Source organism: Pholcus phalangioides, unplaced genomic scaffold, assembly GCF_987345545.1.
Source record: "Pholcus phalangioides strain wild (caught in Gottingen) unplaced genomic scaffold, Ppha-v1.0 ptg000007l_1, whole genome shotgun sequence".
Taxonomy (NCBI): domain Eukaryota; kingdom Metazoa; phylum Arthropoda; class Arachnida; order Araneae; family Pholcidae; genus Pholcus; species Pholcus phalangioides.
The window spans coordinates 49,638,482-49,662,923 of NW_028301600.1; the positions used below are offsets into that span (position 1 = coordinate 49,638,482).

General features: G+C 34.8%; 1 protein-coding gene across 9 annotated transcripts in view; it reads left to right on the top strand.

Moving 5' to 3' along the window:
• The window catches only part of LOC149085427 (dnaJ homolog subfamily C member 4-like), an 87,917-nt gene that overhangs the window by 59,132 nt on the left and 4,343 nt on the right, over positions 1 to 24,442 (top strand). For all 9 annotated transcript variants that reach the window (XM_089233421.1, XM_089233420.1, XM_089233429.1 and 6 more), the window contains 2 exons: positions 3,450 to 3,581; positions 20,656 to 20,742. In XM_089233421.1, coding sequence (XP_089089547.1) covers positions 3,450 to 3,581; positions 20,656 to 20,742 — 219 coding nt within the window. The remainder of the gene's footprint in view (positions 1 to 3,449; positions 3,582 to 20,655; positions 20,743 to 24,442) is intronic.

Sequence of the window (24,442 nt, forward strand, 5' to 3'; positions counted from 1 at the left end):
TGCAGCCAGGAGCACTGTGGGACCTTCCTTCATGGGAGAGCCATGCTGCTCACACTCTGGGAATCATTGATATACTTTAAGACCTTGGTATAGCTTCGACCACTCTCACCATCAATACGCCTATATAATGTCAGTTTCTTAAAGTCCTGCTAACTTAACTGGCAAAACGTTTACTCGTTATTAAATCACCCTGTTAATGAAGTCATTTATTCGGTCCTCAGGTGTGACGTTATAAGGAGGTCTGACCGATGATGAAATACCGCCGGACTCAGAAAAGCGGTTTGTTGCAAGGAGCGGATCACCTCGAGATTCAGAAATAAAAGTTTGTTATAAGCATAAATTTGTAATTGTTTCCGCAAATATATTGAACAAACTTGTGCGAACAAAACATCGGAAGACAAAAAGTGTATTTCACGTCGGCCAAAAAACCTGAAAACTCTTAAATTTAATTCTAATTTACTCGATGGCCACGAAAGCTTTTTTTGTTTCAATGTTTGATCATGTTCAGCACACCCAGGCATCAGAAGAACTATCCACCAAATATGCTCTTGCTTTGTTTGGCCTGGTATCAATGAGGAAATAACAAAATGGGCAAAAGCTTGCATGGCTTGTCAGAAAAGTAAAATTCGCAGACATGTCAAATGTCCTTTGAAGGAATTTCCTATGCCATTGCAAGATTTGACCACGTTCATCTGGACATAGTGGGTCAAATGGTTATTCTTACTGTTTGACCATAATTGATCATTTTTCCTGCCAGCCAGAAGCACAACCATTAAAAGACATCACAGCTCCAACTGTAGTGGAAGCCTTTTATAACTGTTGGGTATTCCGTTATGGTGCTCCATCAGTTATAACAACTGATCAAGGTCGACAATTTGAGTCCCACTTTTTACTCTTTCTCCTACAGTTTCTAGGCACTGAATGAGCTAGAACTACCGCTTTCCATCTTCAAATGAATGGTTTGATTGAGGAATTTCATCTACCACTAAAAACGGCCATTAAATGCCATAGCACCGAACATTTGGCCGAAGTATTACCAACGATACTTCTGGGCTACCAAGCCGATACGTCAGCCGAACTCGTGTTTGGTGCACCCTTGCGTCTTCCCGGCCAATTTTTCGACTCAACGAATGTCAACATCGACCCTTGTGACTATATAAATAAGTTACGGGGCCACATGCAGCAGCTCCGTCCAACTGCAAAAAAAACACCATGGAAAACGTGCTACATTTGTGTATCCAGAACTGACGAATGCTACTCGTGTATTACTATGTTGTGATAGCATCCGTCGACCCCTCCAGAGACCATATGATGGTCCCTTTCTTGTCATTGACAAAAACGAAAAAGTATTCAAACTTGACATCAATGACAAAACAGTTTCGGTTTCCATCGACCGCTTAAAACCAGCATTCTCCCTCTCGGAAGATACAATGTCGCTGGTGGCGCAAATGCAAACTAACGACTCTACATCAGAGAACTCAACCATGACATCAAAACCACCAGTGACCCCACAATCTGTACGTCGAGTCTGGTTCACAGATTTTTTATCGTGTCCAACATTGACACCGGGGAGGGGTGCTGTAGAGCCTCAATATTCTTATATGTATTATTATTGTTATTATTATACTTTGCACATTGGCTCTCTTACCAAGCACGCTCAGGTCACATGAAAGAATCTCAATACATTCTGTACTGAAACACGAGATGATTACATGATCGGATGCCCCTCCAGAGGGTTCGAAGGGCCATGTGTGTGAGAACATCAGATCAGCTCCAGCTCTCACACGAGATGCATCCACGTCGTCTTTCTGTCTCTGAATCTAATGTAAATATGTACCTGTAAATATCTTCTTTATAATCTCATAATTAAATATCATGTATTTCTCAAACTATGTCTCATCAATACTGAGTCAGATGAGCTACCGTCATCCTTAGCAATATAAATGAAATAATTTAAATGAGAATTATCATAAACTTTAATCCTGTTTTACAGTCAAGTGTGACTGCTACCCTAACCTCAGCAACTTGTGATTTGCAGCTAAAAAAGGGAATTTACTCTGTCTCTTGGGGACAGTGCCATTTTGGTGTCCTAGTCTCCCCATAATTTTTAACGAAAAAGGGTAAATTCAGCACCCTTTCTGGTCCAATGCCCCAGGCATCAGACTTCCTGAACACTAAGTGCGCATACACACTGACATGTGTATGCACATGTTACCAATGAAAATACAATCTATCTCTGCCAAACATTGCGTACAAAGAATCCGATCTGAACCCACAATACATGTGAAAAATTAATATAATATGCAACAGATCCACCACTATATACCTGGTCAACTTGTTGCCCAGAATATATTATACTCTGGCAGACTCTTGAAATATTAATTCAGTGGCCAAAGAGTGAATTCAGGTCCTAACCGGTCCAGCTCATCTGCCTGGAGCATTACAGGACATGCTACTTGAAAGCGGGACATATTGTCTCTGCTGAATTATTGTGTTCTCCCGAAGAAATTTATTTTTATTATTATTTTGCAAATCAAACACTTCGAGCAACAAAAATCAATTTTTGACTTCTGGCATCCCTGCTTGAATGTCTTTGTTGAGCCATCTGGAATTTAAACTGCAAGTTCTGGTATAACAGTACATGAGAGAGAGACTACTAAACCACACATGCATGTTGTCCACATTCCTCTGCAGAACTTCTAACAAATTGGTACATGTTGAAATGTGTGTGTACATGTTGTGAACTTGATGTGAAGCTCTTTTCTGTGTAATGCTTATTGTATGTAGTGCTGCTATCAGTTTTCTAGATATTTGTGAAGTTTAATTTCAATTAAAATTAATTTAAATTTAATCAATTACTTAATTAAATAATTGATTAATTGTATTGTTGTAAGTCTGTTGCTCTCCGTGGTGCGACTTTTAACAGGGAGCTCATCCTGCATTTGCAACTCAAAGGTAGGAACCACAGAAAACCAACTTCAGCCAACTACCACTATGGCAACAGAAAACCAACCAGGTTCGAACCTGGGTCCTCCCAATGTGAGTCCGTCACTATGACCACTCGACCACCACAGCAAGCAACAACAGTACATGACTGTAAAAAATAGTCATGGTTTGTCGGTCACAGAGTAAGTCGAATGAAGGGTTCTTGGATTTTGAATAGCAAAGGCTATGGTGCTGCAATAGCAACCAGGATGTGTGTGCGTGGAGTAGGAAAGAAAAGCTAAGTCCTGCATATTTATTTATTACCTTGCAGTCAATGAAAGTAAGCATATGTAGACACCTTAATTTTAAAAAAAAAAAACTTCTCAGAGTTTATCATACTATTAAAATTATATTATTGTGAAAATTGCAAGCTGTCTTGAATATATATATATATTACTTTTAGATGAATTGTTGCTTCATTTTTTAATAGAGTGTACATGACTGATCAAAACTGTACATTGCAGACAATCTGATTATAATAGTTTTCATGGTCGTCATATCTATAAACAAGTAAAAGGTATACATAATGTCTGGATTGTTTTGGGATGCTTCAGCCTGATGATAGCAGGCTCTCTGCTGTACTTCTCTATTTACAGGTTTGTGTGTTTGATTGTTATTAGTATTTTACATTTCATCACGATTCACCTATTCTCTTAGGTTTTATTTATAAACTATAAAACTTGTATTTGACACCAGTTTGACATAGATTTTCTATGTAAATGAATTATCCAAAAAATAATACTGATTTAGATGGCTCAAAATTAATTATAAAAGGATCAGACAGCTGTTTTGTCCATTTATGAAAGACCTTCGGTTGTGGAAATACAAAAAAAAGAGTCGTCTTCAGTTTCACAGAATAGTAAAAAATTGTCTTTCATAGTATAGACCAATAGCTTCTACAAAGTATTGAGAAAACACATGGGCAGATTGTGCAACAGTACCTGATATTGATGATGATGAAAAAATATAAAATGGTGATGATTCATCACCATTTTATACTTGTATAAATGTTTGTATATTTGTATATTCATCACCATTTTATACAAATTTCTTCAGTCATTCATTTTATACAACTTTCACATTTATATAATGTTTAAGTTTGGCCTCAACTCACATCATCTGTAAAACATTTTAATATTAAAATATTTCATTTATGCATTGTGCAACTTCAATTACACCATGTTTTCATCACACCTCAAACCCTGAATTTCAATGAAAATATTATTTGTATCAATCAAATTTTAATTTTTTTTGCAGGTGGCATGAATAAGTCACTGAAATAAGCTTTTATGAATATTGTTGTTACACAAGCCATAAATTTTAGTGTGATTGTCAGCAGGCTTATGATAGTTGTAAAGTGGGCACTAAATGTGTGATTTTTATTTATATATAACAACAATATTATTTTTTTGGTGAGAAATGAGGAATACAAAGAAAAGGGGGAAAAATTACCAAGAAGCCAAATGGCCTTTACTGGCAATCACAAATTACAATTTGGTATGAATCATGTAAGCATATAAATAAATAAATTAAAAGATAAAAAAATTAACACAACATGTGTGAACAGAAAAGGAAAAAATTAAACACAGTATGAATTGATAGGTCATGGTGGCTGCAGGCATGTGGTGATAATATTCCGATTAATGTAAGTCCACACAAATGAAATAAGAAGAAGAAGGAAGTTAAGGAGGGAAATTTATCATAAAAATATTCAATATTATTTATTGAAAACAGGTAGCATTTTAATTTTTTTAAAGTTAATAATAAAGTATTGTTAAGGAGCTAATTAGGCAGAGTTATAGAATTTAAGGACAAGATATAAAAAATGTTTCTTACTAATCGTTTCATAGATTCTGGAGAGTAAATAAGCTGAGTTTGTTCTTGCAGAAGAATGAAAGGTGTTCAGAGGTAAAGAATGTTGTTTTTTAAATAACATGATTGATTTGAAGAAATAGAGATGTCAAAGTGGTAATTTATTTAGAGAATGGAAATGTCCTGGTGAGGGAGTACTATAATAGTTAGTTATCAGTCTAATTATTCTTTTGTGCAAAGTGATCAAAGGATATAAGTTAGTAATGTAGTCACTGCCCTAGGCGGTTAAACCATAGAGTAGTTGAGAGTGAAAAAATGAGTAGTACAAAACTAAAAGGAAAGAGGAATTGACATAAAATATGAGGTAAAAAATTTGTACAACAAATAACGAAGTTTGCTGGGAAGTTTTGTGATATGAAAATTCCATTTAAGGTAAGAGTCTACATAAACACGAAGATATTTGATAGAATTTACTTGTTCAAGAAGATTACAATGAAAATCGTTAAGGGAGCAATTAGAATCATGGGAAACAATATTAGTATTATGAAGAGGGTTATTAAGTAATGAAAATAGATAAATTTAGTTTTGGATACATTAATAGTTAATTTATTAGCTGAAAACCAGTTGCACACTTTAATTAAGTCTTGATTAATCGCATTAGACTCAAAGTTTGGTGGTCTTTAGATCTATAAATAATGATTGTATCATCAGCAAATGTTATTATGTTACCTATAATGTTAAGGTTACAAAAGTCATTAATGAAAATGGGGAATAATAAGGGGCCAAGAACAGAGCCTTGAGGGATGCCATTAATAGTTTTCATGATATTGCTATATTTATCACAACATTTAACAAATTGGCATCTATTATGAAGGTAAGATCGTAAAAGTGTTTAAGAGGAACACCTCTTATACCACAGAAACTACGTTTTTTAGTGAAGATTTCATGAGAGACGCCATCGAAAGCTTTCCTAATATCTAGGAAAATAGCAACTGTTTTGTAAGATTTATCAATATTAGTGTAGACAGTAGAAGTAAAATCTAAAAGAGTGGATTTTGTGTTTGTGTTAGGTAGAAATCCATGTTGTTTGGGGGGAGTTAGATTTATGTAAAAAAGGGAAGAGTCAAGTTTTTATTATGGTGTCAAACACACACAGCTTGGAAACAGAATTAAGATTGAAATAGGTCTGTAGTTATTGAGGTTGTTAGAATCACCGGATTTATAAATTGAAATAACTGATGCAATTTATATATTTATAAAATGTGAGTTAATTAATGATAATGTTTATTGTCTCTTTTTGGTAGTTATAGAAATGTAGTAAACCCTAAACAAAATAATTTTAATTTTTCAAAAGGAAACTAGATCAGTGTTTCTCAAAGTGGGAAATGGGACTTTTGGGGGGGGGGGCGATACCAGCTCTTCAGACACGATTGGGGGGGGGGGCAATGAAAGGACTAGAGAAAAAAATAAGTTTTCAAAAACTCTGACCCTTTTCCCAAGGGAGCCTTCATACATATCCGTTCCTAAGGGCGTAAAACAAAAAAACTAAGAATATTGCACGCAGTAGTTTCATGTGTTAAGGAACCATGGCTAAAGTGTTTTTCCCCTTTGAATATGCACTATACATTCCAGATGTATTGTAACTGTAATTGATGAATAAAGGCTATTGTGACAGATTTCAACACCATCTGGGGATAAGTGGTCTAGCATCCCCCTGGGACTTTGCTAATGACTAAGTCATTATTGGAGCCATGTCCCCTCCCTACAAAGGTGGGGCTGGTTTAGGGTTCTGGTTTCAGGTCCCCAAGATGATTCTCATCTTTTTTTTATGTTATAAGTTCACTACAGCAGTGGACCATCAAAGAGCCTAGCCTTGGGACCCTGCGGCAGGATGTGGTGGGAGGGCCACAATTTGAGCATCAGTGTTCATTCACCTATGGCTACTGTCTTTTTTTTTGTATGTTGTTTTTTATACATTATGACATTCATTGTCATTGCCGAATGCAGTGGTCATCAAACTTTTGTCATCTGCGACTCCCTTTACCCTAGTCTCGGTTATTATCTGTGGCTTCCGAGAAAAGTACAGTAACTATTTTGCATTCATAAAAGAACTGCTTATGAACAGATGCAAACATCAATGGGCAACATCTCGTCACGACGACGCTGATAGAAGTTGGTGAAGTCCCTATGAGCCGCGATGCTCATGTTGCCATAATGGAAACATTTTTTTAATGAATTCATGCAAGTTTGTGAATTACTTAAACCCAAGTATATATATATATATAACATCTGTGTGGAAGCGTCAAAATATGAATTACCGATGAGTAATATTGAATTTTTGTGTTAAAAAGTCACATATCGAAAGTGTTTGTGACACAACGGGTGGTAATTCATTTGGTTCCAACATACTGATCAATTTTAGCCACCTCATTGTACAATATGCCTGTTGTGGCCTTTGCGTTTGTATTTGTAATTTCAATAACGTCTGAAAAGAAATGAAACTATCAACATGTGGAAGAAAATGTTTGTCAAATTGTAAGTACAATAATGATTTTTTTTTCTTTTTCAAAATTTTGATGTTACCAAATCCTTTTATATTGACAGATTTTAATAACTTGTGTAAGGCACTTGTGCAGCACTATCTACTCATGCTTATCAAGAATGCTATTTGTATCTGCACTGATTATGGCAATATAAGAATAAAAGTGAAATTTTGGTACTATCTCTAAAAACAAGCATTATTTCTCCTCTGAATATTATGAGGAATATACGGATAAGGGATACATGCTTCTTCAGCATCGCATGATAACATTTTATTTATTTTATTTATACAATATTGTTGACCCTTGGGCCTATACAAGAGGATGCGATTGAGAATGACAAAGATATTGTTTGATATTGGATAAAAAACTAGTGATAGTGGGAGATTCAACAATAGAGCTTGGGAGTTTGTTCCATTCACCAATGGTATTCCAATGGAAAGAAGCTGTATTTAAAGCAGTCAGTGGAAGCAAAAATAGGTTTTAATTTAAGGGAATGGGGTCGAGTCTTCTAGAGATGTAGGATGGTTTGGCGAAGATACCAGAAGTATCTATGTTGAACTGACCATGGAAAATTTTATAAAACACTGTTAAACGAGAAATGAGACGAAGAGTAGAGAGAGGGAGGAGATGAAGTTCATTTTTAAGTTCGGACACAGAAATGAAAGATGGCCAGCAGTCCTGAACAAATCGGGCGGATTTATCTTGGATTGATTCGAGTTTGTCTGTATTACTGGAGGTGTAGGGGTCCCAAATTTCAGTGGCGTAGGAAAGGACGGGGGAGATATAAGTTTGGTAACAGAGAAGTCTGATATTCCGAGTAGAGTGGTTAAGATTGCGGCAGAGGAAGAAAAGTCTGTTAAGACACTTCTGGTAAATGTAGTCGACGTGTTTGTTCCAACGTAGGTTGGCTGAAATTATGACACCGAGGTATTTTATATGAGAAACTTGGGATAACATTAAATGATTGATGGAGTAGGAGTATTCAAGAGGAAGTAGTTTACTGGTAACTTTCATGTGAAACGTTTTGAGATATTTATTGGCATTTTATTGATGCTTAGCTTCTCGATTTTATAAATCGAGAAGCTATCCATTCTTAGAATAAGACAACCATAAGTATTCTTTATGGGCATTGTATAATATTTTATCATGTGTATATATTGTTTGTAATTTGTGTTAATTGCATTTTTAATTGGGTTGCTGTATTTTTGAAACATATGACAACCATATTTTTATGGGCATCTTTTTATCAGCCACCTCGTTGGGCATTTTGCCTGTTGTGGCGTTGTATTTGTATTTGTATTTGTATTTGCCATAGGGAACACCAGTCAGCGATGGAAGCCAGGTTATGTTGGAGAAGTTCTTGATCAGAATGATACGGTAAATTACACAGTCATCAGCAAATAGTCTAGTGGTGCAGTTGAGGGATTGTGGAAGGTCATTGATATAAAGTAGGAAAAGTAATGGGGAGAGGACCGATCCTTGAAGGGTCCCAGACTTTACGGGGGCAGATGGTGAGTTATGATCATTAAAATGAAACAAACTGTGATGACAAACTGTTTACGGTGTTTTAGGAAAGCCTCCACCCAATTAAGTAATTGTATGTTAAGGCGAAGGCATGAGAGTTTGAGGAGGATTTTATCGTGCGGAACTTTATCAAAGGCTTTAGAGAAATCTAGGAAAACAATATGAGTTTGTAGGTTTTTATCAATGGCTTCAGAGAGGTCGTGGATGAAGAGGGCCAGTTGGGAGGTAGTACAGAGAGATTGTCTAAAGCCATGTTGGTTGGAGAAAAAAAAGCTGATGGAGTCCAAGTGAATACTGATTTTTTTTGCTATAATATGTTTGAAGATTTTACAGCGTGAGGAGGTGATTGCTATTGGCCTGAAATTAAGGGGATTGGAAAGTGGACCTGATTTGTGGATAGGAATAATTTTAATGATTTTCCGGTCATTCGGGAGGGTAGCAGAATTTAGTGAAACATTGAACAGGATTAAAAGATAGTCAGCACAGCATTTAAGAATAGAATTTGGGATGTCGTCGGGGCCAACAGAATGGGGTTTTAGTTTTTTCAATAGTTTTAGGATACCTTGTTTGGAGAAGGATATTGGGGGTGAGTTGTGGATAGAATCAGAAAAAGAGTATTGGGGAAGAGAGGGGTCTATTGAGAAAACCGAGCAGAATGCTAAATTGAATTCGACAGCCATCTCTGAAGGAGAAGATGTCTATTTATTTGAACTTGTGAGGGAAGTGGGACCAACAGATTTAGGTGTCTAAGGTAACTTCAGAATTTTGTTGGATTGGTTTTTAAGTAATAGGGTAGGGAATGAGAGAGGTATCTGGACTTTTGGACGGAAATGAGGTTTCTGAGGTCACGGGTGGAGGCTGAAATTACGGATTTGAGTGAATTGGATTTGTTGGTTTTATATTTGAAAGCGATTCAGCGGATTTTCCTCTTTAGATGAATAATGTCTCTGGTGATCCACGGATTAAAAAAATACTTAAAAGAAACTTTTTAAATTGGAACTGTAGCTAGGCATTTGTCTATAATACCTTTAAAAGAGGTCCAGAGGGTGTGGATATTGTTAGAAGAGGGTATGGATAGGAAATCATTGAAGTGAGAGCGAAGAATATTTTGCATAAGTGAATAATTTGCCTTGTTGAAACTACGGTTAGGGACGAGTTTGTAGGATGGGTTTGTAGGATTTTCTTCTCACAATGGCATTGGTTTAGTGAAAAAAATTATTTTTTTGAACTAATTTTATTTAGAATTATTTTTTTTACTTGAAAATTTTTTACAGTGACTTACGTAGTGTTTTTCCTTGAAAGAAAGCGATGGATTTTTACACGACCTTTAAGATTGATTCAACTCAATTCAAAACTGACTCGTTACTATGCATAGTAGTATATTGATAGTATTACCCAATGATACAATTATATTATCAATCATATCTCTCAAAGAATTTGTCTATTGTTTTTTACGTTTAATTAGCGTGGTTTCATCAGAATTTTTTTTTTCTTTTAATGTTAAAGCTTTTTACGAGATTTTTGATATATTCATAAAACAATGGTAAATATTAGTGAGATTCATTCAGAATTATGTGTTAAAGGGAATAATCAATTATAATGATTTTTCTCCCTGTTCATTTGGGAGATTAAATGACAGATAGCTGGAGCTCGACTTAGACACAAGGATGTCCTGGGCAAAGCAGGAATTAGGACCTCTGTGACTTGAGTCCAAATATTTTGGTTACCTAGTGAATGCCTGAATAATGTTTTCGATAGGAAATTAGCAAACTAAAATACCAGATTTCTTTTTATATTTGTTCATTATCTTGTTACATTGCAAAACTCCATTTTCTCTTATGGAACCATTCGCACCCGAAGTATCAGAAAATAAGATCATATCATAAAAAAATACTTGCGTATGAATTTGTTTCAGAATTTACTTAGCATACCAAAAATAACAAAGAATGTGTCACGAGCTGCTTTATCGAAAATTTCAGTAAATCATTTTTTTTTATTTGCAAAAACAAACACAAAATACATTTCAAAAACAAAACATGAACCAAATAGAAAGGACAAGACATGAACACATAATAATCATATTGGGCCCAAGGGACGCAATGTCCTTCCAGGCAACACTATGGATTAAATTTTTATATTTTGCTGCCATTTCCCAAGAACTGTATTTATGTTAATAAATGTTATCTAATAAGATATGAATATTTCAAAAAGTTATGCACTTTAAAAATTTGAATTATTGGATTTGAAATTTTTGAATTACGATATATTTCTTTTACAAATGATAAGTCTAAGTAATGAATATACCTTTCCTTTTAACAAAGCTATTCATATACACACATACAAATGTATAGCTGTCTATTTTCACAGATATATATATACACACATATATATATATATATTTTGCTGCCATGACGTAATGAAAAAATGTCTTATTTGTTTTAGCTGCGAGTAAAATTATCCCAATATTTCCCATTCATATCATTATTTATATAGTATTCAATGAAAACAGTCTTAAAACATATTTTCATAATTTTGTACGCTTTTTGTATACATGAAAGCATCATATTTATTGCTACGATTATGAACTGTTGACTGAAATGAATTCAATATTTTTGCAGCAGTGAATGAGAAACATTTTTGAAAAAGGTGTTTCTTTTGTTTATAATATATATATATATATAATATTTTGTTAATTCTATATATATATATAATATATATATATAATATTTTGTTAATTCTATATATATATAATATATATATATATATATTTTTTTTTTTTTTCAACACAAAATTTATAAGTCTGTAAATGAATAGCTGTCTAATGTCCAGTGTATGACAATTTATATTGTTATTGTATGCATTACATGTTTGTATTATTAATTTTCTGGGTTTGCTGTATGTGTTATTTAATTTTGTAATATTGGTTAGATAAGCCCCCGACACAGCACATAATCCATAGGTTATAATTGAGTGAATCCATGCATAAAAAATGACCATTAAGAAATCTTCATCTATTTAAATTTATAAAGCATAACTATATAAAATCTGATTTTATGAATTAATTTATTTTAACAGTTAAATTTTTTCACAAACTTTAGTGCTGAACATTTAAAGTTCAAAGCATTTATTAGTGTTATTGCTAATCAAAACGAATTATTATGCATCACATTTGATTAAATGACAAGTTTAACTGATATTACAAAAGTAGGCTATGATCATAATGCCCATGCGAATGGCATGCTTGAGTGGGACTACGGTGTCTGACTTGAAATGATGTATTTTTACAGATGTGTTTAAAATTTGGTAATCAACCCAAGTGGGATTCCCGGTCAGCATTGATACTAGTTGTATTCATCCTTTGAAGGTGGCACCCACATAGCGTGTCGAAATGCTTTAGGAATTCGTGACTTTTTTCTCCTTATTTGCCTTTATCGATGGTTCCCCCTTTGATATACCAGGGAAAGGATTAACTATTCTGAATTTTCAATTTATTTAATTTCAAATGTACAAGATTGGTAAAAATCTAATTGACAATCCAAAGACAGAACTAAAATAATTATTTGGTAGTATTCTGGTGATTCAGAAAAAACAAAAAATATCTGGGACTCGTGCCCCATTTGAGTTTATCTCTGATAAGGGGAAAAGTTATAAAGCAGTAGATTGCCAGGTAAATTTGGTTGCTGGCCCATGCTTCAGAGAGTATGAACACAATTGCGTATGGAGTGCATTACAACAACACTAATTCTAATTGGATAGGCATGTGCCCATATTTCTTAGACAGTCACTGTAAAATCAAAATCACAGGGTAGTTTGCATCAATACCATTTAAAAAGAAAAATCAAATTTATCAACCAATTATATTTAAAAAAAAATTCAAATTTAGCTAGGTGCAAGTGGCTTTGTTTGAACTTGAGTAATAGGGATTGGCTTTATTATCAATGAATGTTTATGCATTCACCAGAATTCAACTCACCAACACCTTACTTTATGCTCCATGTGAAAATAGAACACTTAATTCATTTAAAACATGTGTTGGTGGGAATAATTTCATGTAAAATAAAATTTCTGGATATGTGATTTCATAGGAATAGGTAATACATGTTAAATCTAGTTTAAATTGTTCCAGGTATTTTTTCAATTTCTTTTTCAATCTTCAACAATAACACAAATTACATTTACAAGAAAAATTGACAGAAATAGCATTAAAAGCGGGTCTGAAGTTCAAATTTGAAGATGGCTATTAATTGTTCTGGTTGCAAAAGCAAATACTGTACCTGAACTTTATGGAATACTATATACAGTGGAACCTCCCGTAACAGATACTTCCTGTTAGTGGACACCTCCCATTGTAGGAAACTTTTTGAATTGCGTCAATGGGACACCGGATATGCGATTGATGATTTTACTATCCATTAACAGACACTGCTCATTAGTGGTGAAAATTTTCGGTCCCGTGAGTGTCTGTTATAAGAGGTTCTAATGTAGCACAAAATTTTTCAGCAGAGAGACGTTTCAATTCAGTCACAAACATTTTGATAAACTTCGCAACCAACTACAAATATTCAATAAAGGGGACTTGAAAATGGGACTTAGTAAAATAGTCCAGCACTAACAAATAATTACTTGCCCAGGCTTTCTCTTGATGGATCCGGTATCCTGGAACTGTTTCCATAAGTTACACACGACGCTGGGTGTTAAATTGAACTCTCTACAAATCTGGACTTGAGATTGGCCTGCTTCTAGCCTCCCCACAATTCGCCACCTCATTCCATCATCATAAACGTTGGTGGTTACTCATTTTTACTCTTACAATTTGAAATTAATCGATTGCTGCGAAATAACACCAAGAAATTCGTCGAGGTGTGCTAGCGAACGAAATGTGTCTTAACTTACGCTCGCTTATAAAGCCTGTTTCTCTACTGGTTCCGCCTACACACACGTGTACGCTTACGTATTTGACTTACAAGATTTGCATTTTTGTCTAGAAGCAGTGGTTTTACATTCAGTTCAGTTCTTTTCATGAAATTCGATAAAATATGCAAATTCTCTTAATTTATTTCACCAGTGTATTATTAGCAATAGTGCTCATATTGCAGGCTTGTGTAGCCACCACTTCTCAAAGAAACAAATATATAATAAGAATTTTAAAAGTTTTATTTTTCACGGAAATCTGTAAATTTTGCTCTTAAAGCTTATCAAAGAATATAGGCATAATGAGTGTTGTGATGCTCAAAACAGGTCAAGCCGTTGTATAAATGTGAAAATCGCACAACTGAATTTTTTTGAAAAAGTGATTTCCCTCCTTCGTGCTATGGACTTTTATTAAATAATTTTTTTCTTCAAAAATTCAATGGTTTTAATTTAAAATCATTGGTTTCTCTTTCTGAGCAAAAAGCAGATACACCGAGTGGTCTTTTTATAACGATCACCATACAGGCCTTCGACTTCTGTATGCTTGGTGATGCAGTGTACAGTGAACTTTTGTTGTACCTGAGCATTCAGGGGCGCATCTTTAATCCTGCGAGCTATTCAGCTGCAGAAGGGACCAACTGAAGGGGGAGGGGCAATTTTTATCACCAAAATATTATTTGCTTACACTTAAATTGAACCAGCCCTGCGAGCATTTACCAGTTGGTAACGGCCATACGTTTCACATGGAGATCTTAGGGTTGAGACCCAGTTTTTTGCCTGATAGTCCAGTCTTTAAACACTTTAACCACAGCTGCTCTCTAACATTTCACAAATCCTACAGTTTTGCTGGCACTCTCTTCATGGCTTCGAGCTCCTACAATCATCTCATCTTCAAAGTTTTCAAATCACGTTTTTCTTCATATCTTCACAATCAATTCACCTATACTACTATCTCAGGAGAACTAAGTATTCCTTTTTTATGTTAGCCTAGCCGTCTAGTGGCAACAGTGTGATGCCATAGCTCATTTGATTAAAATTGTCAGGTAGTCATAATAATCTGGTCACTAAGTGTATAATATAAGAAAAATGAGCAAATTGTTTTCTCGCTAAAGCTGACTCAAGTCATAGGACCATTAATTAAGAACACTTGATTTTAAACTTTCGGTTCACATGATAGGCGCATTGCTTCTTCATTCCACCTTTTTATTCATATCTGTCCTGTGGTCAATCATCACTTTAAATCAACATAAAAATTGATAACATTAGATGACCCACAAGCTTGGATTTTTGGCGATTTCTGGATCAAATTTTTCCTCTCCCCCCATCGTTCAGTAAATTTGAATCGCTAAATGTAAAAAGGGGTCATGTCACATTTTCTCAAGTTTTCAAGAGAGGCAAAAAATGCATATCTTCTCCAATAATTTTTTTATTAAAAAAATTTAATTGCAGTGTCTGTGGAATGCATGTAATGAAGCCCTGAGAGAAGATTTTAAATTTTTATTACTTAAGAATAGCCACGAGAGAATAAAATCTGATACAGACATGACCCCTTTTTATAATTAAACATTTTAGAGCCTCAATTCTCTAATGAAAAGTCTCAGGAAAACACATAAATAATGCATGCAATGAAACAAACTTTATTTAGCTTTTTATACTATACAAACTTTCTATTAGACTGGGATCAAAAGTACTCCTCTTCCGGTTGCCTCTAATGAGTTAATGGTTGGTGCACTAAAAATCTGGTCCCAAAAATTGTTATACTCCATTGGGATGTATTTTTTGCTTTATTCAAGTCATCCCTTTTACTTTGGTTACTGGAAGTTTTGTCGATGAATAAGCTTTGCTTTGGAGTATTATTAGTGGTACACAAAGTTTTCTTAGTGGGAAGATTTGTGAGCCAATACCATTGACATATTGTGTACAGTAAACTTTGATGCATTCTGGTTGGTCAAATCCACATATTGGTCCACTGTGTACAATCTCACATTCTTTGATAAGTATTTGATAAGTATTTGATAAGTATTTTTATCAGGGCGAAATCCCTATCATGATAAAAAAGAATGCCCTCTGATGGGGAAATGAAATTTAATTTCCTCAAAACAATCAGACTCTACTAAGAACATCAAAAACCTCATCAATGTGTTATTATTCTGCCCTCCACAGTTGTCCATAAAAAGTTCAGCTCCATCAATATATTTTTTCAAACAGAACATAACTTTATTAGGTCCTTTGCCTCCATTTGTTTCGTCATAAATGAAACATTTCATTTTACCATCTCTTAGGTTATGAATACCGAAGGTATTAACACTCAGCTGCCTAAAATACACTCATGTCTATAAATTAAGGATAATTCAGAATCACACGGAAATCGAAATCTAAAGTAAAAATTTCACCTGTAGAATTATCACACACATCTGCAAGAATGATATGCAAATTTCAGGAAGCCACCAGATGATGTCGATAGTACGTCACAATGACGAGAGTGTAAGAGGGGGGTATATAAGGAATGGTGGCAAAGAAGTAAAATTGTTCACAAGAGTTCTGTAAGGCGCTCAGTGCCATAAGCAAATACTTATGACACAGAGGACGCATGTGGATGATTTCTTACGTGGTAGAATTATCGGCCGCCTGGAATGTGGGCGTACTCAGATGGAAGTATCCGAGGAACTTGGAATTGCCCAAAGTGTCATCTCTAGGCTTTGGCAACGATTCCAAGATAACGGAAATGTCAGTAGACGTTACAGTACAGGTCGTCCCTGAGTTACAATGCCGAATGAAGACCGGTATTTGGCAGTAACTGCCAAAAGAAGCAGACGGCGCACAGCATCCGACCTGTCTCGTCAGCTATCTGCAGCCACGGGTACCACAGTTTCAAGGCAAACCGTGTACAGACGTTTGGGAGATATTGGTATATATGCTCGCAGGCCTGTCAGATGTGTTCCACTCACGGCAACTCACTGTCGGCAGTGATTATAGCCTGGAGTAGAGAACATGCAATGTGGACATCGTCACAGTGGGCTTGTGTGATGTTTTCCGACTAGTCCAGGTTTAGCTTGCAGTCTGATTCACGTCAGACTTTCATATGAAGAACGCCAGGTACCCGTTACCACCAAGACAACATCATTGAACGACACCGTTACGGTGGTGCAGCATTGCTCGTTTGGGGTGGAATTATACTGGGTTCCAGAACAGATCTGCATGTTTAAACTGGAACGATGAACGCCCAAATTTATCGGGACATCATTCTGGAACAACATGTATGTTTGTTTAGGGGTGCCATGGGCGCAGAATTTGTGTTTATGGATGACAACGCCCGTCTTCACCGAGCAAACATCGTAAACGAATGCCTTGAATCTGAGGATATAACCCGTATGGAATGGCCAGCATTCTCACCTGACTTGAATCCGATAGAGCATGTGTGGGACATGCTTGGCCGACGAGTTGCAGCCCGTCAACCACCTCCTACATGTGTACCGGAACTTCGGAGAGCATTGCTTGTTGAGTGGAGTGATCTTCCCTAAGATCAGATCTATAATTTGATACTCAGCATGCCTAGGCGTTGTACGGACTGTATTCCATCGCATGGGAGACATACAGTGTATTAACCATCATACCAACCATGCAATAGTAAGTTTTTGTAAAGGAGATATTTTTTACAATTGCTCCAGGGAGCAAAAATCATAGTTTTTATGAATGGTATCATACATACACCATCGTTTTTGTTCTTTATCTTTTGTTTAATAAATGGGCTTTATGAATAAGTAACGTTTGTTTTGTTTCTGAACCTTTATTTGCCGGAGCTGGCATTATCCTCAATTTATGGACATGAGTGTAGTAAATATCTTGCACTGGAATCCGAGGTAAGGATACAGTAGCTATAAAGTCAATACACAGACAGAAAATATTGCTGTTTTCTTGGCAAAGCTCTTTAGCTTCTATAATTGCATCATAAAATTTTTTGCTCCTTTTTTGTTCTAATAATTACTACATAATTACATAATAACAACAACTACGTTTTAAACAAAAATCAATAAATAACAAAACAAAAACAATGTAAACGAAGAAAACCTCCTTATGAAGGTAACTCAACAGGAAAATCCTGCTGCGCCACCTGTTAGTGGTCTTGAGAACTAAATGTAAAAAGGGGTCATGTGTGTGTCCTGGACTTGACACCTTTTTACTTTTAACATCTGTTTTTTCTCAGCATCTAGAGACGAGACTTGACCCATTTTACCATAAAACGATGCATTGGCATGAATCCTATTACATGAATCCATCAAAACATAAAAATTGAAAAAAATGTGACATCACCCCTTTTTACATTTAGTGATTCATTTATGATGTAAAAAATAAAACCCAATAATATAATTCATACCACGCCACCCTTCTCAGCTTTCTTCCCAAATAGTGGACCATGACAAATTGACCAGCTACACAAGAAAATGACGAGAGGAGAGCACGGCTAGACATAATCTGAGTACACAAAAATCCTAAAGCAGCATGTGATTCTAAACATTTTTTTTGTGGCTTTTTTTTTATTGTTGTCATTTGTGGCCCCACATCCTGGAGTCGGGCCACAAGGCCATGATTTCTGGCAGGTCTTCGGGTAGGGAATTTTTATGCCCCCTGCTAGGGCTGCATCTTGATTCCTGTGAACTACACAGCTGCAGAAGGCACCAACTGAAAAGGGACAATTTTTTAGGGTGCTAACTAAAGGGGAGTAATTTTTTAGGATATGAGCTGAAGGGGAGGGGCAATTTTTTATCATCAAAATAAACGCTTACACTTGAAAAATGCCCAGAACCAGCCCTGCTCCCCCCTCCACAATATAATATATTTATGCCATAAAAATTAGGAACAATTTAAATGACTAAGATTCTTTACAGGCTGGAGCTGTCAGCACATCTATGTGGGAGTCATGTTTTCATCTTAATCTTTTAAAATTTTAATTTACCAGAAAAATAAAAATCTTACTAGTCTGCATTGCTTGAAAACTATTGTAAATAGCTATGATCATAATATGATCGATTACATTATACATATTTCCAATTTTTGCTGAGGCAATTTTTTAAAATTATCCTTTGCTTTACTCATTTCTATATTCCAGAGCAGTGATTCCCAACATGGGCATTAACACTCCCTTGGGAGTGATGGAATGTTCCAGGGGGGCAGTAGAAGCTACTGGTATAACATAGGATCCTATGGTTAGATTGCATTGGGGGTGATAGGAGAAAAACATTTCTGAAGAAGGGGGCGATGGGACAAAAAAGGTTGGGAAACTATGCTCCAGAGACTCCAAAACATTTACATTTTATGGCACACCTAGGATTTTCAAATATTTTGTGTGATATCTGTTGGGTTTTAAGGCATTTTCATGGCATCCACTAAATCACAGCAATGCACTAATTGAAAATAACAGCTCAATTGGAAATAACACACATTATCGTGTCCAATATAATTTAACCTATGAACCATGAGTGACAAAAGTTTGAGAACCACTGGGATAAACTCTTAGTATGGAAAATAATAATACAATTCAAAAAATTTTGGCAAAGCACTTAAACAAAAGAATAAGAAATTGAGTAAGTGGTGGAAGGAAATTACCAAATGAAGGCAAACATAACTGGCAGCAAGGAAATCAATGAAGTAATGTTGGAGTCATTGCCAAATGCATTGAAATCCAAAAACATTTACTTTTTCAAAGTGAAGCTCTCTTTGCAGCCAAAAAAAACAAATGATTGGGAATGTTTATGGCATAATTTTAAATTCTAATCTTATTTTCAAAAGCGTCACAGGGGCAAAAGTTTATGAAGTCCTGCAGTAATGGGTGATTGTTATTACCAAGAAATGAGCAAAGGAGGAAAATACAAAGGAGAGGAAAGTAGAAACACTGTATCTGCAAATTATTGATTCTAGTCCCTTTTGCAAATATCTGAAACCCCAAATAGTGAAGAACTACCTTTGTGACTTAAATTGCTGGGTATATGCAAACCATATGTGCACAAATTCCATCCCATTCAAGAATTTTATTCTTGTAGCACAGAAATTTAAAAAATGTTTCATTATTTTGAAAAATGACATAAGATGCATCAATTTTAATGTAATATTTGAATGAAATAGAATTATAACTTTGAATATGATTGGTATTGATATCTATAATGAAAAAAAAAGTGATATTTGTACAAATTGTTCTTTCATCTTCTGAAATGTATTTGAATGCATTGTTTTTTATTATGGATACAGCGATCTTATTGTTCTACTTTAACAATGTATTTTTTTGTATTCAAATACAAGTTTTTACTGCATTTTTTATTTTTCTAAATGACTCTCTGTGTTTTATCTTTTTTCTTCAGCTAACTTGTGGCACAATTTGTCTGTTGTAGCCTTTGTGTTTATTATACTATATATATTTTTAAAAACATGCAACATCTCTGTTAACCAAAATGAAACTGTCCAAAAATGAAAATGTACTATACTCATAATGAAGGAAAGATAGTTTCTTATGTAGAGGCTCACAGAGACTGGGAAGTAACTCATAGGTGAATTTTTCCTCTCTTTGTCTTTTCCAGTTAGGCCAGAGGTGCTCAAACTTTTTCCACCCACGGTGCCTCTTTACCCTATTCAATGCTTATCTGCGAGCTCCCACAGCTGTTTAACCAAGAATATTTTTTAAAAAAACCTTTGTCAGGGGTGGCGCGGAGCAGTGACCCTGACAAAGGTTGGAGGTGCACAGTTTAAGAACCCTTGAGTTAGGCTATTAAAGTTACAGTTTTAGGTCTTAGCCTCTGACACAAATACTGAATATATGTTGTAGATTTTTGAAGGCATTTTATATTTATATTATTTTTTCTCTTTATTTTTCTTATTTCAATAAATCTAGATTTTCAAGAAAGCACATCTTAGAAAAGGCTGATCAGAAGAGTCATAAAATAAGTTTGAGTTATGAATCTACAAAACAAAATGTTATGTATGTATCACATTAATTTTTTGTAACTAATCATGTAGCATGAACATAAGGTATAACAATAGATTTTCAACACAATTTAAAGTTTGAAATAATGCAGCTGTTCAGAAATTCTATTGATCTTATTGAAAATATGTTGATGTGTCATTGTAGATTTAAAATATTTGTGATTTTTTTTAAATTCAGACATATAGAAGTACTCATAAAAATATGGTTGGTTAAATTTTTGTGTTAATCTTTTAATATACCATTTTTATCTTAAATAATGTCCATGAAAAGTCCTACTTCTTGTCCAAGAAGTTAAATGGGAGAAGAAAACTCTCTCTTTAGCTTGAAAAATAAACTTAGCAGTATATAAATTGGTATATATCTGAGGTGGCCAACAGCTGACCCACGGGTCGTGATGAAAAAACTGTTATATTATATTTTGGTATATACTTATATTTTTGGTATTAGTTTTGATTGAAGAAATTGCTATTAAAGTAGAAAAAAATGTTATTTCTGGTTTCACAAAAAAATAAATATATTTTCAACACAAACCACAAAACCTCTTTAAATACAAAGGCCACATGATTGATTTCAAAAACCTACTACAGGAATTTTGGAAGTAATAGTAGCAGATTTTTTTTCACAATGATTAGAGGTCATTGATGGTAATCTGAATGAGCTAAATTTCCCTTAAAAATTTTCTTTTTAAGTAAGTAAAACTAAAAAAAAATACTTGAGGCACACAAAAAAGATTTGGCTGAGCTGCGAGCAACTGACATCAACTCAAGGGCTAAAAAATCTCATCCAGAAAAATCTCAGAGGAAGATTAAGTTCACAATGTTTGATAAATTGAAGGAAAGATACACCAATACCATATTTCTATCGCAAAGTGCTTGGGAAAAGTTTTGCAACCATGAATAAAGCAAAGTCCAAAATCCAGCCATCAGTGAAAATTTTTCTAAGACCACACATAAAAGGATTTACTGACTTGCCTGAATCTAGTGAGTTGCCAAGAAACTTGGAAAAAATCAGATGTCAACCCCAAAAAATTTTTGAAGTCCAGTTTTGTGGACTTGCAGAGTGGATCTTCAGACTTTTTCCTCACTAGAAAAATTCTATCCAGTGAGAAGCCAGAAGCAGCCCGGTCTTACTGACATACATTAAATACACCTTCCTAGTCTGTTAACTAGCCCGTCTGTAGTCCCACTATCAGCCCTGAGAGCTGGGCATGGGGCAAACAGTTGAGTCTGGTCTGGTAAGAAATTGTAGTCCACACTGCAGCTATTTACGCAGTTCCCTTCTGTGCTGATTTCACTATCTATGAGAGAACATATACTCTTTTCTAAAAAATTAAGTGTTCAGTTAATAATTCATTAATAATTATAATTAGTATTTAATTAAATGAAGAGTTTTTAGTTAATTACAGTTAATAAATCCAGTCAAAATGTTTGTGGCCTGCAATGCCCAGTGCCGTCTTAACACATGGGCCCACCCGGGCACCTCAAGAGAAGAGTAGTCCCCCTGGTCCTCAGAAAAATGAGTAGTTGAATTTTTCGATAATTTAATAGGTAGGGCCTCAGTGAAATCACTTAGCCAGGAGACCTATGATACTCTTAAGACAGCCCTGGCAATGCCATACCAAGCAATCATACTGGGTGAAACTTATATGCCAGAGTTCTCTCTCCTTTTTTTGTGCATGCGGCTTATGTGTAAAACGCTTACAAAGTTTTAATCATTAAACACGTGTACAAAGTTTTGTCCCTGATGTGGCCTGCGACTCAGCATCTGACCTTAATATTTGTCTTCGAACAGAGAGAAGTTGGCCACCCCTGGTATATATGATGGCTCAAATTTCTCATCATTTGAAATTATTGAAAATTTACATGCAGCACTTGCATCAGTAAGTTGTTATTTCTATAGTACCAAAATAGCTGCATTTGCATCCACACTTGTTCATTGAGGATAAAAGAACTGGATAACCAGTAATGTCACTGGCACACTATAGTGCTAGTTTGGAGAAGAACTTGGCAAAATTTATTTCATGAATTCACCTTCATTTCTGAAGGACCAGGAGGGTATACCAGCTTCTCATGCCTATAAGACATCCACTCCTTACCCCTACTGTTTATGACTATATAGGGAGAAGAAGGAAATTTTGCAACCAGCTCCATCAACAAGCAGTGCAGGAATGGGGATGATGGCATTTTACACTCGCAATGGCTTTTCATTAGTAAAAAATTCATACCTTTTTTTCTTTTTATTATTGCTATTAATATATAAAATATTAAAAATATTTCCATATTATTTTATCACATGAATAATATTTTTTCTTACGAAAAGCAGGCAATTGATGCATTTTTATTTGCTGAATAAGGAATTTGTGTCTGCATTCTGCAATTGATCGTACTAAATTTGAAATTCACATATTAAGAGTTGTAAAATTGCTGCAGCTCTACATATAGGGGGTTATGTGTAATGTATAGTTTCGAAAAAAAAAAAATTAATTAGAGAACATTTGTGTTAAATTCTTGTAACTTTGGTAATATTGATTTGCCTTGATTATTCACAAAAAATAATATTATTATCAATTATTCAGTATCAAATACAATCGTGTTTCAGTAAACTAAATCCTTCCATCAGAACAAATTCCAATTGTTCCATAGTTCTTTAGGAATTAAGGTATGGTTTATATAACCCAATTGAATTATTTATCTGAAAAAATCATCACAAATAATATTTAACTACCGAATAATTAAAAAGAAAAAACTCACTATGTTCATAAGCAAAATCATGATCAAAAATAGCAAAAAAAAGAGAGTGCAATGCCAGAACTACAAAAAAAAAACTGAAGACTTGCCGGTTATTGGCCAGAGAAAAGGTACTAGAGAGAAAAGTCTCTCTTTCACGTCACTTGATTTTAACCGACTCACTGTTCTAGGGTGTTGAGAAAATCGACTTGAAAAAGGTTCAGGTAATTGTCACAAAACTACTTCGAAAAACTCTAACCATTTTTCCTTCCCTCCGTACAAACAGCGGGATATCGGATTTAGTCTTGTGTGATTTAAAATTTTTGTTCTGCCCACTGTTGAATGCTTCTTTGTAGTAGAGGAAAAAAAAAGGTGTGTACTCTCGTAAAAGGATTCAAACGAAGTTCAAAACTTGGCTTTTTGTGGACTCATCCTTTTTCCCATTCCTCTGCTAACGTATTTTTCACTTTTAAAGTAAAGATATGGGATAAATGGAACTGATTACACGAGTGCTGATTTGAACAACTATCAAATTATTTTACTTAAAAATTTTAAGAAACTTACCATATTCACATGCATTGGCAGGCATGCCGTAAAACTCGAGGGACTCCAGCTTTTTGAATGTTGTGGTCTTGGTCACTTTCGGCATGCTGGAAAAAGTGAGGTTATAATAGGAAAACAGCATGCATTCAGCTGAATCAATGGATTTTCCGAATAAAGTTGATATACATATTTTTTTTTCTAAATCAATCTTCCTCATTTTCAAAAATCAGTGTTCTTTAAATATTAATTTGTCTCGTTCTTCCTCAGGAATAAATTGAATCTCTATGAATTATCTTGTGTTCATAAAACTTTGAAAAGAAAGTATTTTACTTACATAGTTCCTGAATTTTATAACTCTTTGCCATCTGATATGAATTCAACTGTCAGCCTTAATTCATACACAAAGCCGCAACTAGGGGGAGCAG